The 15,429-nt window shown below is 37.6% G+C and overlaps 1 protein-coding gene and 1 long non-coding RNA gene across 2 annotated transcripts; both read left to right on the forward strand.

Moving 5' to 3' along the window:
• Nucleotides 1–1,075: 1,075 nt before the first annotated feature.
• Nucleotides 1,076–2,150, forward strand: LOC103985925 (probable WRKY transcription factor 15). Its single transcript, XM_065107221.1, has 3 exons — nucleotides 1,076–1,652; nucleotides 1,737–1,857; nucleotides 1,994–2,150. Exons 1-3 carry the CDS (start codon nucleotides 1,076–1,078, stop codon nucleotides 2,148–2,150), a joined length of 855 nt encoding a protein of 284 aa, XP_064963293.1.
• A 3,013-nt stretch (nucleotides 2,151–5,163) lies between these two features.
• Nucleotides 5,164–11,500, forward strand: LOC103985643 (uncharacterized). The gene is made up of 3 exons (XR_671743.3): nucleotides 5,164–5,468; nucleotides 10,087–10,802; nucleotides 10,935–11,500. It is a non-coding gene; the product is annotated as an uncharacterized LOC103985643 (long non-coding RNA).
• Nucleotides 11,501–15,429: the final 3,929 nt, after the last annotated feature.

Genomic DNA, 15,429 nt, shown 5'->3' on the forward strand with positions numbered 1-15,429 from the left:
TATGATTTTTGATACTATTTGTAAGAATAAAATTATAAAATAAAAACCTTATATCAGGATTAAAATAAAAAATATCATCAATCAAGAATAACGATACGTATCTTTGAATGACAATCAATACCTTCAGTTTTCTAAAGCACAAATGCCTCATATTATCGATTTAAATATATAGGAGAGAAAACTAGAAACTACTTCTACTATCGTCATACTTTGCAGATGAAATATGGATCAGTCAAGAGAGAAGATATCAGATATGATTTGTGGTAACTATGATGCTTAGATCACTAAAAAAATAATTAAGAGAGTTTATCCCACTATGTTCTAAGGTTTCTTATTATAAGTGAATTTTTTTTCTTTATAATTTATCGTAACTTAATCGATATCTAATTAAAATTTTAATATATTTTATCGTAAGTTAATTGGCCACATAAGATATGGCCAAATGGTTTACAGCTTTATTCCATTAGAAGAAGCACCACCTCCAGGTGTCTTCCTTTCCATGGAAGTGATGTGTTGTTGCTCACAAGTCCAGAGTCCATCTTTAGCACCAGAAGATTAGACATGGAGCCAAATCCACTTCTATGTGATTACCTCTTGTATCTCTTTATGTAAGTTCTCTTTGTGCCAAGAGAAATTAGATGATACCAAGTCAGCCAAGCTCTGATGAGTTGCTTGACACTTGTCACGCAGCACCAGCTTTGGCCAGTGATGGGAGTTAGGCTGGGAAGTGGATTAGAGTCATTGTTTCAGACATGGAGGCAACTGAGGGGAGCAATGCACGCACACTGGGCACCCATATGCGACTGTTCCATGTCTTCTCCAAAGGCAACCATGGCTAACAGACAAATCATCACCTTCGGTCTCCCATGGAGCCTAGCCAAATGGAGCGCCCACCATGGCGGATCTCCTCTTTGCCCAGCACAGACGTGTACCCGCCTCTGGTGCTGCATGTGTTCTTTGGCCTTGGTGGATTCCCCTCTCGATTCCTCTAGGAGTTACGTGCCACGCATTCCCCACTCTCCATGAATATAAGGAAGCCAATGCTTGATAGTGACATTGAGCTGGTTGTGTCGCCATGACAGCCAGATCGGACTTCGCCATCCTCCAAGCAGCGCAAAGCAGCCTGCAGTCGGCGGACGACCTATTCCGCCGCATCATCGCGGCGCAGCAGCTCGGCCGGAGCTCCAACGAGCTTTGCTCGGTCGCTAATGGAACCATAACCGAGTTCAAACGCTTGCTCTCATTGCTCGATGGCTCGCCGCCGCCGCGTAAGAGGATAAGGAAGGGCCCGTTGCTGAACACGACCGAGATCGATCCTACCCAGTTCATGGAACGTCGAGCTTTTTGTTCTACTGTGCCAAGCAATGGCCTCGAGCAGAAGCGTAACCGCGAAGCAGACGTCAAGAATCTATGCACGCAGTCGACTGGCGTTCTCGAGCAGAGACTGATGCCCTCTATTAGGAGGCCGATCTATTATTCTTCGATCAGTTTGAATGGTGGTAACAACATGGCCAAGCAACTATGGAGCTACTGCTGCTCTTCCTCTTCGACTCGGGGGTCGATCAACTGTTCTTCTCTTCTCTCCTACAGGAGGCAGCATGGAAGTGGGGAGGGTGCCATTGCAGGGTGCCATTGTTCGAAAGGAAGGAAAGATACCTCACTGATTCAATGACGGACTACTGGTGTTTGGGTTGATCTTTCTTACTGATGCTGTGGCTTTTGCATCCACAGGAAACATCGAATCAGAAGAACAATCAAAGTGCCGGTTGTGGGCGGTAAAGCAGCAGACGTACCTTGTGATGATTTCTCATGGAGGAAGTACGGGCAAAAGCCCATCAAAGGTTCTCCACACCCACGGTAAGCACGCCCTTTGTGGCCCTTCTTCCTCACCAATTAATCTCCTCATTAGAAGCTGGAAGCTATCTGCATGAACTCTGAGGAGTTCTCGCCGTTCCAAGCTCGATCAGGTGGAGTGATATGTGTTCATGCACAGGAGCTACTACAAGTGCAGCAGCATGAGGGAGTGCCCCGCCAGGAAACATGTAGAGCGGTGCCTCGACGATGCAAACATGTTGATTGTGACATACGAAGGCTACCACAGTCACCCGAGGAGTGCGTTAGCTGCATCTGCCGTGGCTGTTCCTCGATAGGATGAAGAAGGTGTCACTCACTACCTTAAAAGAGATTGCAAGGCTCCGCCTTCTGTCTCTTTAGATGAATCCTCCTCCGTAACAAGGTAGTTGTGTACTTAAATCGAAATCATAAAGAAATAATAAATTTCAAGGAATGGAGACTGTGGTTGGTTGGTAATGAGGAAGAACACCTACTAAACACATCCATACATTGCGGAGAATGTCTTCATTACGGGATGCAGTGGAAGAATCTGATGAAGGAAGGCGTCTGAGAAAGCATACATCAAATCCCATCACTAGAATGTGGTCATGAACACGAAAGTTTCACCTTAATCTGTAGCTTCCTTTCCGTGTGTGCATCTATTTCTTTGAAGTGTGCAAGCTTGCCTGGGCTCTGTGTTTGCAGAACGACTGGAAAATTTTTAGGGTGATTTCCCTAAGAAAAAATCATCATTTTTTTGTTTTCTAAAGAGGTGTTTCTTGTTTTTATTTTTATCAAATGATGCTCCTATTTTAAATAATATTTAAAATATCATGCACTAATCTCAACGATACTTTTTTTTGTCAATTACAGTTTTAATTAATGTTCAAAATATCATTCACTAACTACAATGATATATCTTTTTTTTTAATCAATTTTAGCCTGTTATAATATTTTAGTCACTTCAACAAAGTGTTTTGGTATGTCATAATATTTCAATCACCACAATAAAATACTTTAAATCTGTGAAAACATTGTGAATGATACAAATGGGACTCATAACCTCAATCATACCAATTTCAAACTTAAATATTTGGAATCGTAATAATCTATGAGCAATAACAAAATCAAAGAGATATAATTTAATATCACTTAAGTGAGCCAAATAAAATCAAAATATTATGAAAATTATTTCATATATCATACTAGACTCAAATAGGTATTTATAATAGTTGAAAAATAATATAACCTAAATAAGGATTAAAATACTATGAAATCTAATTAAAAAATTTATAAATAATCCAAATGAACTTCTAACTTAAGTGTTATTTAAGTGGTAAATGATACAAATGACTCTTTTTAAGTTGTTTGTTTCTCTTTCACTTTTAATTCACTTAAACCCTCATTAAAATTCACAAATGACTATATATATATATATTAGCTCTAGTATTGATAATTATATTGAATGCATCAATAATAAAAGTTTTACCAGTTAGGTTAAGCGTGGGGACATGGTCATTAGATTAGTGGATTGGATTATAACTTTAAATAGTATCAATATTTTTAAAAAATCATTAAGAATATTAGGAGTATTTTAATGGGCAATTTATTGAAAAAAAATCATAGTAATCAACGTTTATCGAATGACGGCCCATACTTGGTTTTTACCGAGCATTTTTTTTTGGGCTTTGATTAAGATTAATCATAAAAAGACAATGATAATTCTTTGATTAGGTTTGAATCGATTTTTTAAAGATTGAATTATTTTTTTTGAGATGAGTCGAATCAAACCGATTCAAGTAACACTAACTATTCAATTTGATTTAATCAAATCTTATATTATCATTTGATTTTCCTAAATTACGCTGCACCTCCTCCTCCTCCACCACCACCTCCTTTTACTTTCGCTGTCTCCTACTCCTCCTACCTCGTCACTTCCTCCCCCTCCCCCTTCTTATTGACTTCCGCCTTCTCACCCTCTCTCTTGGCGTCCTCTTTCTCCCCCTCCTCGTCCTCCTCCCACTTAGCCACCTCTTCCCCTTTTCACTTGCTTCCTCCACCTCCCCGCACTCCTCCCCCTCTCTCTCATCCACCTCCCTCACCCCCTCATATCTCTACTGTTACTCTTCCACCTCTTCTCTCTCCTCCTCCTCATGGTTTATCTATAAATTTTTTTATATTCGAGTTACGTCATTTATAATATATTAAAATATATATTATTTTTATATAAAATTATTCTAAATTTATCATAGAACTAAAAAACTTGAGTTATTCTTAAAAATATATTAATTTTTATATAAAATTATCCTAAATTATATGAAAAATTATTATGCTTAGAGTTATACTCTGATTATTTTAAATTATGCTCATTCGCAAAACATATTAAATATATATTAGTTTCTATATAAAATTATTTTAAATTCATCATAAAATTAAAAAACTCAAGTTATCCTAAAAAATATATTATTTTTATACAAAATTATCCTAAATTATCCAAAAAAAATATTACACTCGAGTTACACCCATTCACATAACATATTAAAAATGTATTAATTTCTACATAGAATTATCCTAAGTTCATCATAAAAGTAATTATAAAATCTTATATTTTTATATTTTTATTGATTTAGTTATATTCGAAATTGAAATTAGTTAAACTCAATTACCAACCTATTTTAAAATTAATTTTTTTTATTTTTATATATTTTGAGGATGATTAATTATCAAAACCTTGAGAACTTTACTAGAATATGAACCTAATAAAAATTATATTAGTTTTTTTTATTTTATGATGAATTAAAAATAAATTTATATAAAATTAATATATTTTTAATATATTCTGAGAATGAATAACTTGAATATAATTTGAATGTAACTTAAATGTAAGGGATCTGACTTGATTCGACTCAAATTGATCTAACTCGATCTAATACAATCTAATCAGATTGAACCGACGCATAAATCGATTGAACTTGAAACAATCTAATTCAAGAGCGTTATATAAAACTAAAAAAAGAAAAAAAAAAGAGAAACTCCTTATAAAAGTCAAATATGAGGCATCATCTAATAAAAGCTTATTACTAAAAACCTTTTTAATAAATTAAATAATTTTAATTATATTTTATATTTTAAATCTAAATTAGTTGATATCAACGACAATAGAAGTTATCCGAAGGCTCTTAATTTATATTGTATGTCCAATTCTTGGAAGGTCAGATACACGTCAAAAAACACACCTCATAATAAAAATTAAAGACCACAAACATTCGTGAGAGTTATTCCCTCTAGAAAGTATATAAACAAATGTGTAGAGCGTGACATGATCCTAATATAATATTACATGATATAATATGATATGTCCGTCTTGCGCATATTTTTCGGCCGCTTTATCCCACTACCTCGCCGGCGACGGTCCCATCGTCTCACCCGTTGCCCCTTCTCCTCTGCTTCAAGCGGCGGCGTGGCCCTTCTCGACCTTGTTCTCGCCCCTCATCCACCATATCGTCAACGGATGGTGTTGTCCCCTTCACCGTCGAGCTGCTTCTTCTTTCACCTTCCCGAATCGAGGGTTTCTGCAACGGTCGTCGAGTTTCCTCGTCATTCACCTCCCCGAATCGAGGGTTTCTGACCTTCTGGTAAGCTGTTATATATTTTCCTGATTCTTATTCTCGAAATCATCATTTCTTTCAGATGTTGGCGATCTGATGGTTGATTTTGCATTTTCACTTGATTTCTTCTTCTTCTATTTATAGAGGCTTGGAGTTGTAACATTAGGGATTTTTTCTAATGAAGAATGGTGTATCTTAATGTTACCTCTATCTCATGGCAGAATTAGAAAGAAACTTACTATTCACAACTCAACTAAAAAAATAAAATATTATTTTACTATTCACAACCTCATTATTAACGATTTTATTTTTTTCCCACAAATCTTTATTTCATTCTCGTTGCCGACGTCGCTTGACGCCGTCCGACCCCACTCGTCAGCCTTGACCGCCTTGACGCAGTCCTTAGAGGAGGAGGAAGAAGAAGATAATGTGGAAGAAGAAAGGAGGAGGAGAACGAAGAAGAAGTGAGTATTTACGTCGGGATAATTTAGAAATATTAAAAAATTATATTATGGGATAGTGAATAGAAAAGAAAAAGGGACTGTAAATAGTAATCTTTATAAGAAAAGGCATCAAATGATATTTACAAAAAGCCTTAGTAATTACATGGCATCCAATTATTGGCATCAAATTTATGACCATTTTGAGATTATGGTGGTATTGGCAGTATATTCGAATGGGATTGTGATAGTATGTATGGCTTCAAATCATGATTATTTTGGGATCCATCACCATACCCATTTCTAGGTCTGCTTCTGATTTGATAGACCAATTGACCCTACAGCTGGGTGAAAATGGCCTAGAACTAGGTAACCCAAATTGGTCAAACTCGGGTTTTAATATTGTGGCCATCATGCCTTATAAACCATTATAATTCCTCCATCATTTCCAGTGTGTGGGACATCATCTCTTATTAGATGCATTAAACACACTATTGTGAACATTTTGTTGGTGATCTTATACTTATACCACTATTGGTTTTGGCTACCACTTATTGAGAATATGCTTCAAAAACAGTGTTTGCTTCATGTCCAAACTCCAAAACCTTGCTTGATCGAACTCCCTATCCTGTTTTATGAAATCTGACCTGTGTTATATGTTGAACCATATTTGTTGTTCTTTGGTCAAGGAACCCATTTCTTGAGAAGAATCTATAGAGCCACAGCTTTCATCTAGTCGCAAATTATTGGTGCAAGCTAAATAGCTTGGCCTTCAGCAAAACATACTAATATTGAGATTTGAAACTGGTTTAAAGTTCTTAGTTTTGATTAATTGATGACAACCTTGATTTTTCCAGTTAAGTTGTTTTAAGTTTCTTTTTTGAACTGTATTGCCACGGACTTAGCTGGTTTTGCCCAAGTCGTGCAGCACCCTTACGTGTCCGTCCGCAAAGGTCAGCCTTCCCGAAGCCTCTCATGGTACCTTAAGACCTACAAAAGAGAAAACGGGTTAGAGAAAACGCCTCACTCGGGATCCACAAGCAAACATTTCAGGAAATACTTCATAGACAATGCAAATTACAAGCAGACTTTACAAGCTCTAAATAGTTGCACAACAAAGGGTCAAAATGGTCCACTACAGACCGAAAATCTCTCACAAGTGTCCACATGACACAACCTTTATTTACAAGCCTAAAGTGACCATCAAACCCAACTAAAATGGGACTATTAAGTCTTCAGTCGTCCCTCTACATGCTGTGCAAAGCTTGAACATACCAAAAGATACGAACATACATAAGCATTACATCAAACATCCTGTTTAGAAGTTTGTCCGTGATAGTATGGCTTAACTTGAACTTGTATATGTATCAATAAGTTTCTATGAACAATTCCACTCCATACATACAAACATGCAAACCAACGTGGTATTATATCTTAAGACATGTTCGCATGAGACCAAATAGATGGCAAACCAAAACTCATAAGCACTTGTTACAGATTACAAATGTTTGTTACATCTATGTAGGGAATATGCAAATTGGCATGAATCCACGTTTTGCTGCAAACTGCCTCAATTTTATATCATTTTGCTGCAAACTACATCATAACAATGAGGTGACAGAAAAAAAATCCCAATTCTTGGAAAAAATATCACACTTTAATACAGTGATAATTTAGTTTGCTAATTTTTGCGCAAATGTCAAGTCATGCTCTATTTATTTGTATAAAGGAAAATTTGTGGAGGATTTGCAATATCTATTTTATACATTGTCCATAGAAAAATTAGCTTGCATCTCAAACAATTAGAGATTCTCTTTTGGTAAATGCTGTGGAAAATTTGTTGGCAAAGATATTACACCTAAGGTTCAAATTAGTGGATGATACTTATTTGGTTGTTTTCTAACTTCAGAATGAGATGCAAATTCATTATTTGTCACTGTTCTATGAACCGAACACACAGATAGTCTTCTTTAAAGATTTAGTGATATTATTTAACATCCTATATATGGTGCAAATCTTCTTAATAGGACTTGATTTCTTGCATAACGAAGTAGTGGCCAGAACTGACTTTCACTAATACATACTTGCAAAAGTTAAACTAAAAATATGCTTTAGAACAATAAATCTAGTAGAATTGCTCTATGTTCGATTAGAAAAATGTCCATAGAAAAATGAAGCTGTTGCTGTTCCAATAAATCTAGTGGAATTGCTCTATGTTCGATTAGTCAGCTGGACCTGGGACTAAAAGAATTGAGATGGAATCTCCACAAATTTGACTTTTCAAGCCCAAGATCTACCAGATCTCTGAACAGACTAATGCAGCAAAGAAAGTTATGAACAGACTAATGCAGCAAAGAAATTTATTATTCATGTCATGGATAGAGGACATTAGGAAGTCAACTTCATAACACGAGAAGTGCTAAATCTTGGAAATCCTAGATCCAGGAAGGAAACCCGAAATACTTGTGGAGAAGGAAAAGAAGAAAAATTATGTCTTCATTGATCTTCAAATATTTTGTTGCAAGATGTATCTCTAAATCATTAAAAATCATTTTTATTTCAGAAATCTTCATGTTTGTTATCCATGTAAAAAGAAATCTTCCTTCTGCCAAATAAGATAATGGATCATGCAAGTAAGCATTACGTTCTTGATCTTGCCATGAAAAATGCAATTTTTTTGTAATTTTTGCAAATAACCTGAAAGTCATATATCATAACTATGGTTGATGTGGATAAAAAATTGTGCTTTCTAATCAGATTCAACCACAGAGAATCCACACATTACTAAATCATTAGCTTGTAGCTGCAACTGATTTAACTAAACTGTCTTGCTACGAGAACAGTGATGTTTTTTATTAAAATTGATATCCATGTTGCATGTTCTCTACGACCTGCTAGAAAGATATAAATTGACAGTTTGCCATTTTAGCTATCAGTTAATCCAAAGCAACTTGCTGCTAAAGAGGAATACAGATGTTTTAAACATCAGATGTATTGGTTTCTGGAGATTCTGTGCATCAATAGACAGATCACAATGGTGATGAGATCTTAGGGATCAGCAATATATTGCATACCTGCTATACATGGTTCTTTCATGTGATTGTGTGTGAATGCATATCATAACTGGGACTAGATTTTGGGAATTGGCACAATCTTGTAGACCAGATATACATGGTTCTTTCAGGTCCGAACATACCTTTGGACTGGCCATGAATTTTTAGGATACCCATAATTCAACTATTAGCTATCAGACTTTTTACTGTTAATCCTCAGCTGGCACTTCAACACCTGCCTTTACACCTAAACTTCACTTTTCTAATTCCTCTCACTCTCGCACTCATTCATTCGCTCTCATTCTCTTTTACAGACACATGCAAACACACATTGATGTGCTTCAACATACATGCAAACACAAATTGATGTGCTTCAGCACTTACAACTGTAGTGATTGATCTTAGGCCTTCACAAGAGAATCTATCTTATCTCAAGGTGCTAACCATGGAATATAAGATCTTCTGTACTACCATAAAGTTAAGGTATTTTCATCTTTCATTGGAAAATTTTTGAACCTGATGATAGAAACTCACTTTGATGATGAACCTGAAGTCTTACTGACACTACATAAAGGAGAGATGATGAAACACTTACAGAAGCGGGAAGCTATAAGTCTTTCAACTTGTCACAAATAAAATATAACTAATATAAAGGAATTCTGCAATTACATTTAGATTGTTGTTGCAAATACTTTTGGACCTAATTCTAGAAACCTGAACTAATGTTGTCCTTGAAGTCTCACTAGCATCAAAACATTGAGATGAGGAAACACTTGCAAGAACCAGGAAGCCACAATTCATTCAACTTGTGACTAGTAAAATATAAATAAATTATAAGGGAGCAAATTCAATGTCATTCAAGACAACATTGAGCTTCAGAAAGGATAACCAACATCATTGCAATTCTACTCAAAATAAGAGATAATGCCCATTTAATAGTCTTCAATCTGTAAACGTTCAACATTATATCCTTTGTGCATCTTAGCCAATATCAGTGACATGGTTGATCAAATTTTATTAGTATGTTTCTGTTTATATTCCAAACTGTCTAATGATTATGATCATGGCTAATTTTTTGACATCATGCGATCAAGTCTGAAGCTATTACAGATAAACACAAATACTGACATATACTATTGCATCTGTTGTCAGTGGATGTCGTCTGATCCGTCAGACATGGAAGAAGCAAACATGCCTATGTTCCTGCTGCAACAGACGGACCGTACATCTCATGGATGAGATTGAGTTTTCGGAAATAGTCGATGGATGGCTATGTACCTTGGTTGCTGAACCAGTGGAATTGGCTGAGGTATTTCTTGCTGCTGTCCGAAGTGCAGAACGGTAGAAAATATGAACGCTGGCGCCAAGTGCTAGTTATGCATGGTCTTCTTGTTGTTTTTGATCTCTCATTATGGCCTGTGCTGTAAAGTGCCTCCAATCTGGTTGTTGATGCCAGTACCAGCCTTTCTCTGAGATGCCTGACATGCAAAGTTGACGCAGCTGCATGGTTTTAGGAATCCAATGCCGACATCGAGGAGCTAGAATTCCAAGTTCCTGGGCCATTGTACCGGTGATCCGACCCTGCTACTCAACTACTTTCAAGAAACCATGGGTCTGTAGAAATATCGTGATTCTAAAGCTTCAAAAACAGTGGCTTCTGCTGATTAGAACAGATCTCTTCATGCTGCAAGTCGTCCGCAGAACCCAGGACGGGGAGGTTCATGATTAGTCTCAGAAACAAGACCTATCCCATCAATCTTTCTTCGGCAGTACTACAAAACATGATATGGAGCAGAAGTGTGCAGCTGGCGGAGAACAAAGCTCACATGGATGATCTACGTCCTCTGAACTACAGCAGAGAGGCTCAGGTAATGGAAACATCGAGATGTCCTGTTTCATCACAGTTTGCTTCTTCTGTCACACCGCGTGATTGCATCACATCACATGTTTATCCAACTATTTGTTGTGCTAAATCTTACGTTGTTTGTGTTTGGTAACAGTTCTGCTGATGCTTTCGCCGGATCTCATTAATAGCGATTGCAATTCGTGGTATTCCATTTAGTGGTCAGATCAAGATTGCAGTGAGGATCTGTTACTTGTGAGCTTCTTTTGGAGATAGGATCTGGAGAAACTTCACTTGGATTCAAGCAGCTCCATAGCATATCATGAACAACAGCTAACAGAATTTATTTGTTGATGAGATGTTAGAACTTTTGTTCGGGCCAAGCTGTGGCTAAAAACTAGATTAAAGTGCAGTGGTAGAAGACTTAGCAAGAAACGTGAGAGCATTTAGAAGATTGGTGCTGTGATCGGCCGTAGTGGCATGGCAGTGCAGCTTTTAACCGGCGATCATCCAAGACTTTGATCGGCCATTCTCTCGCCAAATCCTTCGGCACCCAACACCAAGTTTTCCTTTTCTTCTTCTCAAGGAGAGAAAAATATAAAAAGGGTTTCAGAAGTCGATTGCTCATTCGGGTTTCTTCAACTTTGGAACTCTGGCACTGTTCGTAACATAGTTTACCTTCTCTCTATATACATCATGGCTAAAAAGGTATCTACTCTCATATATCTTGTTTGGTGGGCAAAGATAAGTAGTGACAGTTTGAATGAAATCTTTACCGACTCAATTTGTTGATATCTTTATAGAAAAATGTTAGATAGGCTTTTGAACTCTCAATCCTTTTCTACTCAAACTTGTTTAAATGCATCAAATAAGTACAAATACTTAATATCATGCCATCATTTCTTAGCAACAAAATAATAATATCATGCCATCATTTATGATTTTTTTGTTAAACGTGGTTGATAACGTTTATGATTTTATTATCAAGAATCAAAAATTCACTGATATTATTACACAATCATTTTAAGTGTAATAATATCAGTGAATTTTTATTCTGGTCAAATCCAAAATTAAGTAATAATATCTATGTACTCAAACCTATTGACCTGTGTGATCGTATCTATTGACCTGAAACGCCGTACCTGCTGGTGGCCGATTATAATTTCTTTAAATCCTACATTAATGAGTTAGTCTTCGCGTGCCGTGTGAAAGTGGTGGCGTGTGCAGTCATCGAACTTACATTTATCCCCAGAATATATATATATATATATATATATATATATATATATATATATATATTCTTTAAGTTAATATTACCATTAAATAATATGTTATTAATTACAAAATGTTTAATTTTAGTTTAATTTACCTTATCCAAAAGTCATACCAGCGACCAACTTCTATAGCTGACGTACCTTAATAGTCTGATATGATGTTTCACTGTAGCTTTTATGCATCGATGTAGTACTCTTATTGTGTCTCCTTTGTACTCTCTTGTGCAATAATTCATGCATTGCATGTGAAGATAAACAGTTTCTTTTCCTATTCTCCAATTCTAAATTACGTACAAGAATTGATTTGGTTATTCCATTTTCCTAAAGGAAATTATGGAACAGTTTCTTTTTCGAGGAGATGTTTTATTGTAATGATTCTAAAAAGAGAACTATGATGGAAAAATAAGAACAAAAGAAGAAAGCCTTTAGTGATTTACAAAACAATGTTGTGACATTATAAGAATCAAGAAAAAATAATTTAATAGAATAAAGATTTCATCCTCTTTTTTTTTCTTTTCTTTTCTGTATATGATATGTAAAAGAATATCTCATTGGCAAATCTTAACATAACCTTATTATTATTATTATTATTATTATTATTATTATTGTTGTTGTTGTTGTTGTTGTTGTTGTTGTTGTTAAAGAGGAACAGAATCCACCAAGCTCTAGCCAATATATAGTGTAGAAAAAATCAATGTAAGTCACCAAACACTAAACAATATATAATGTAGAAAGGGTCAATGTTAGTGCCGAATATTTAGATCGCAAACAAGTAATATTATTATCGTCCTAGCGTTCATCCTTACCATCATAAAAAATAATCATTAGAGCCCATAAAATCGATGAATCATGATTGACCGCATGTACGACTAAAAGACTTAATTAGTAGAGATAAAGCCCGTGTAGCCCATTAAGAATTGCCTTACTCACGGTGTGTTCATGGTGCTTCATGTAGAACAATCGAAGCTAATAAAGAAGCAACAAAACTAATCTTACCTACTTTTGCAGCCAACAACAGGCAAAGAATAAAAGTAAAGCATTCAGTCCAAATGAAGCTTTGGTGCTTCCAAATGAAACAAGAACACCTTTTGAGGCCTCATGCTCGGTTTTGATGGTGGGTATCAGTCCACACACAAGCTTCGAAGACATCCCACCAACAACAAGAAGAAGAAAAGGGGAAATGTTAAGCGCCATGAAATGCTGCACAAATCAATCACCAACATGATTGAGATTCTTCAGCTGTGATAGCAAGTACACAACCAGAAGCGATGCAAAATTGATCCCGGTAGAGCTCTCTGAACCCCTCTCGCCCAGATGACAAAGCACATTGGAAGCTTCCATGTTTCTCCCAGCCATGAGTCCACGGGCAAAGAGCATGGTCAGCTGGGAATGCTTTTGCATCCCCCTGTGAACTGTCAAACCTTCGGAAATGAACTCCCATCTCTCACAGTGCACTGGAGGATGAAATTTCCAATGACAGCAGCAAGTTGTGGGAATCTCACATGTGCAGCATGATCCTATCGAGGAGCAGATCTCTCTGTCGGCTACTTGATTTCCCACTGCAATGCTCAGCTTTCACAGAGGGAGTTGATTAAAGCATCCCATGTTCAGAACCGAACTGTGAATCCCTGTGAACCTTCACTTGGCACTTGCGACCTCATACTATGCTTGCAGATCTGAATGCTTTGAATGATGAAACCTGCACGGGCATCGTGAACTTTTAGTCGGTGACATCAAGTTTGTGATAGAAGGATCCCAATGCATTTGCATTCTCATCCCTCGAGCTCTACCAACCTGTTCCCACTTCAAGAACCTCATGCATTTCCAAGTCTTAAGACCCATAGTGTCAGGTTGCTTATGATTTATGCCCCAACAGTGTCAGAAAGTGAAGTTTGGTGTAATGTAGGATCCACAAATCATGCAAGTACACGATGTTTTATGATGGATAAGATTTGTTGAGTACTTAAAACTTGGCTCTTACCACTGAGAAATTATTTTGGCAAATTATATGAAGTGAATTATTAACCCTCAAGCAAACATCCGAACCCTTTCTGCTACTATGGTGAACTTGGATCAGGTCTCCGGTTCAGTCGAGATTCGACTGCTTCAGCTTCCTGGAGTAGCAAGGGAATGCAAGCTGGTGAAGAATAATTTAGACAGCCAAGAACCATTGTGGGTGGGTGATCAGTAAATGTCACAGCTGCACACTGGTGCAACCATGCGATGCCTTGGTGGTCAAGCTAATAATAATTTTACAACAGCAATGAATAGCTGCATCTAATCAGACCACACTGGTGCTCAGTCACCCATAGCTGGGCAACAAACAATCAAACCCCTGCAAGAAATTTGTCCCACCTCGAGGCCTCATATTGGCTGGCAAAGTGTGTGGATGTGACTGGAGTTTTCTCCGAGCAGAGATGCCATTGGGCGGAGAAGAGAACATGGGCGTCCACCATCACTGCTCTCGAAATGACTCTATGCCATCCTTAGACTCCCATTCGATCGAGCTATCATCATGTCGAGAACTTCAAATGGTTCGTCGATATGCCGAGTGCTCCGAGTAGTCCATTCATGCCATCCCACCATAGGCACAATGTTCCATTGTTCACGATGTTTGAACCATCCTCTCTTTTTCGGACCGCTCCAAAAGCAGAATGAACATGGAGAAAATGATGGTGTTGTTCTTCCTTGCTTCACACACACACACACACACACACACAAAGAGCTACAGCCACACGAGATAAAAAGGAAGGTGATGCTGTCGTAGGTTTACTGATTCCACCTCCCCGCCCATTTCTTTTCTTCCTCGACATGCATGCATGTAGGAGCACCCCTTTGGAGCACAACAGAGAAAAAGATAGCTAAACCCAGTAGGCGTTTCCCAAGCACAAGATGCAGGCCACATGCAGCCTGTCTCTTGCATACCATAGCTCATCTGCAACATAAGTTAGTCCTCAGCATAGGGATGTGTCCTGGATCAGTTGACTATAAAGTAATCGTCTTCTCCACACAAGGGTACATGATCCATGGGAGATGCTGTGCCCCTCGTAATCTCGAGGGCATGGGGTATCAGCACTTTTCAAGGGTTGGCAGTACCATGACATGAATAAATTGGTCCTCCTGCTGTACTAATGCAGTATTTAAATGTTAACAGTGGAACCAGGGACTTCCTCCCAAGATTACCTCATGTGGGAGGTCTGGGAGCGAGTGACAATCCTCCTTTGCCCTGGTCTCAAGGAGCCCCGTCCCTCCCTCCCCGCTCTGCAACACATGGTCCTACCATCTCCATGCAAGGCGGCCTCCGGCTCCAACCATGGCGCTTCTCTTGGCGGTCTCAGGGTGAAGCCAAACGATGACAAGGGCACATGGGCTGGCGAT

This window comes from Musa acuminata, chromosome BXJ2-5 (assembly GCF_036884655.1).
Source record: "Musa acuminata AAA Group cultivar baxijiao chromosome BXJ2-5, Cavendish_Baxijiao_AAA, whole genome shotgun sequence".
NCBI classification, from domain to species: domain Eukaryota; kingdom Viridiplantae; phylum Streptophyta; class Magnoliopsida; order Zingiberales; family Musaceae; genus Musa; species Musa acuminata.

Bases quoted from the DNA above. Each gene is read 5' to 3' on its own strand.
- LOC103985925 (XM_065107221.1), top strand. From the start codon at position 1,076: ATGACAGCCAGATCGGACTTCGCCATCCTCCAAGCAGCGCAAAGCAGC. The intron at 1,653-1,736 runs ATACCTCACTGA...TCCACAGGAAAC, and splicing joins TTGTTCGAAAGGAAGGAAAG to ATCGAATCAGAAGAACAATC. The intron at 1,858-1,993 runs GTAAGCACGCCC...GTTCATGCACAG, and splicing joins AAAGGTTCTCCACACCCACG to GAGCTACTACAAGTGCAGCA.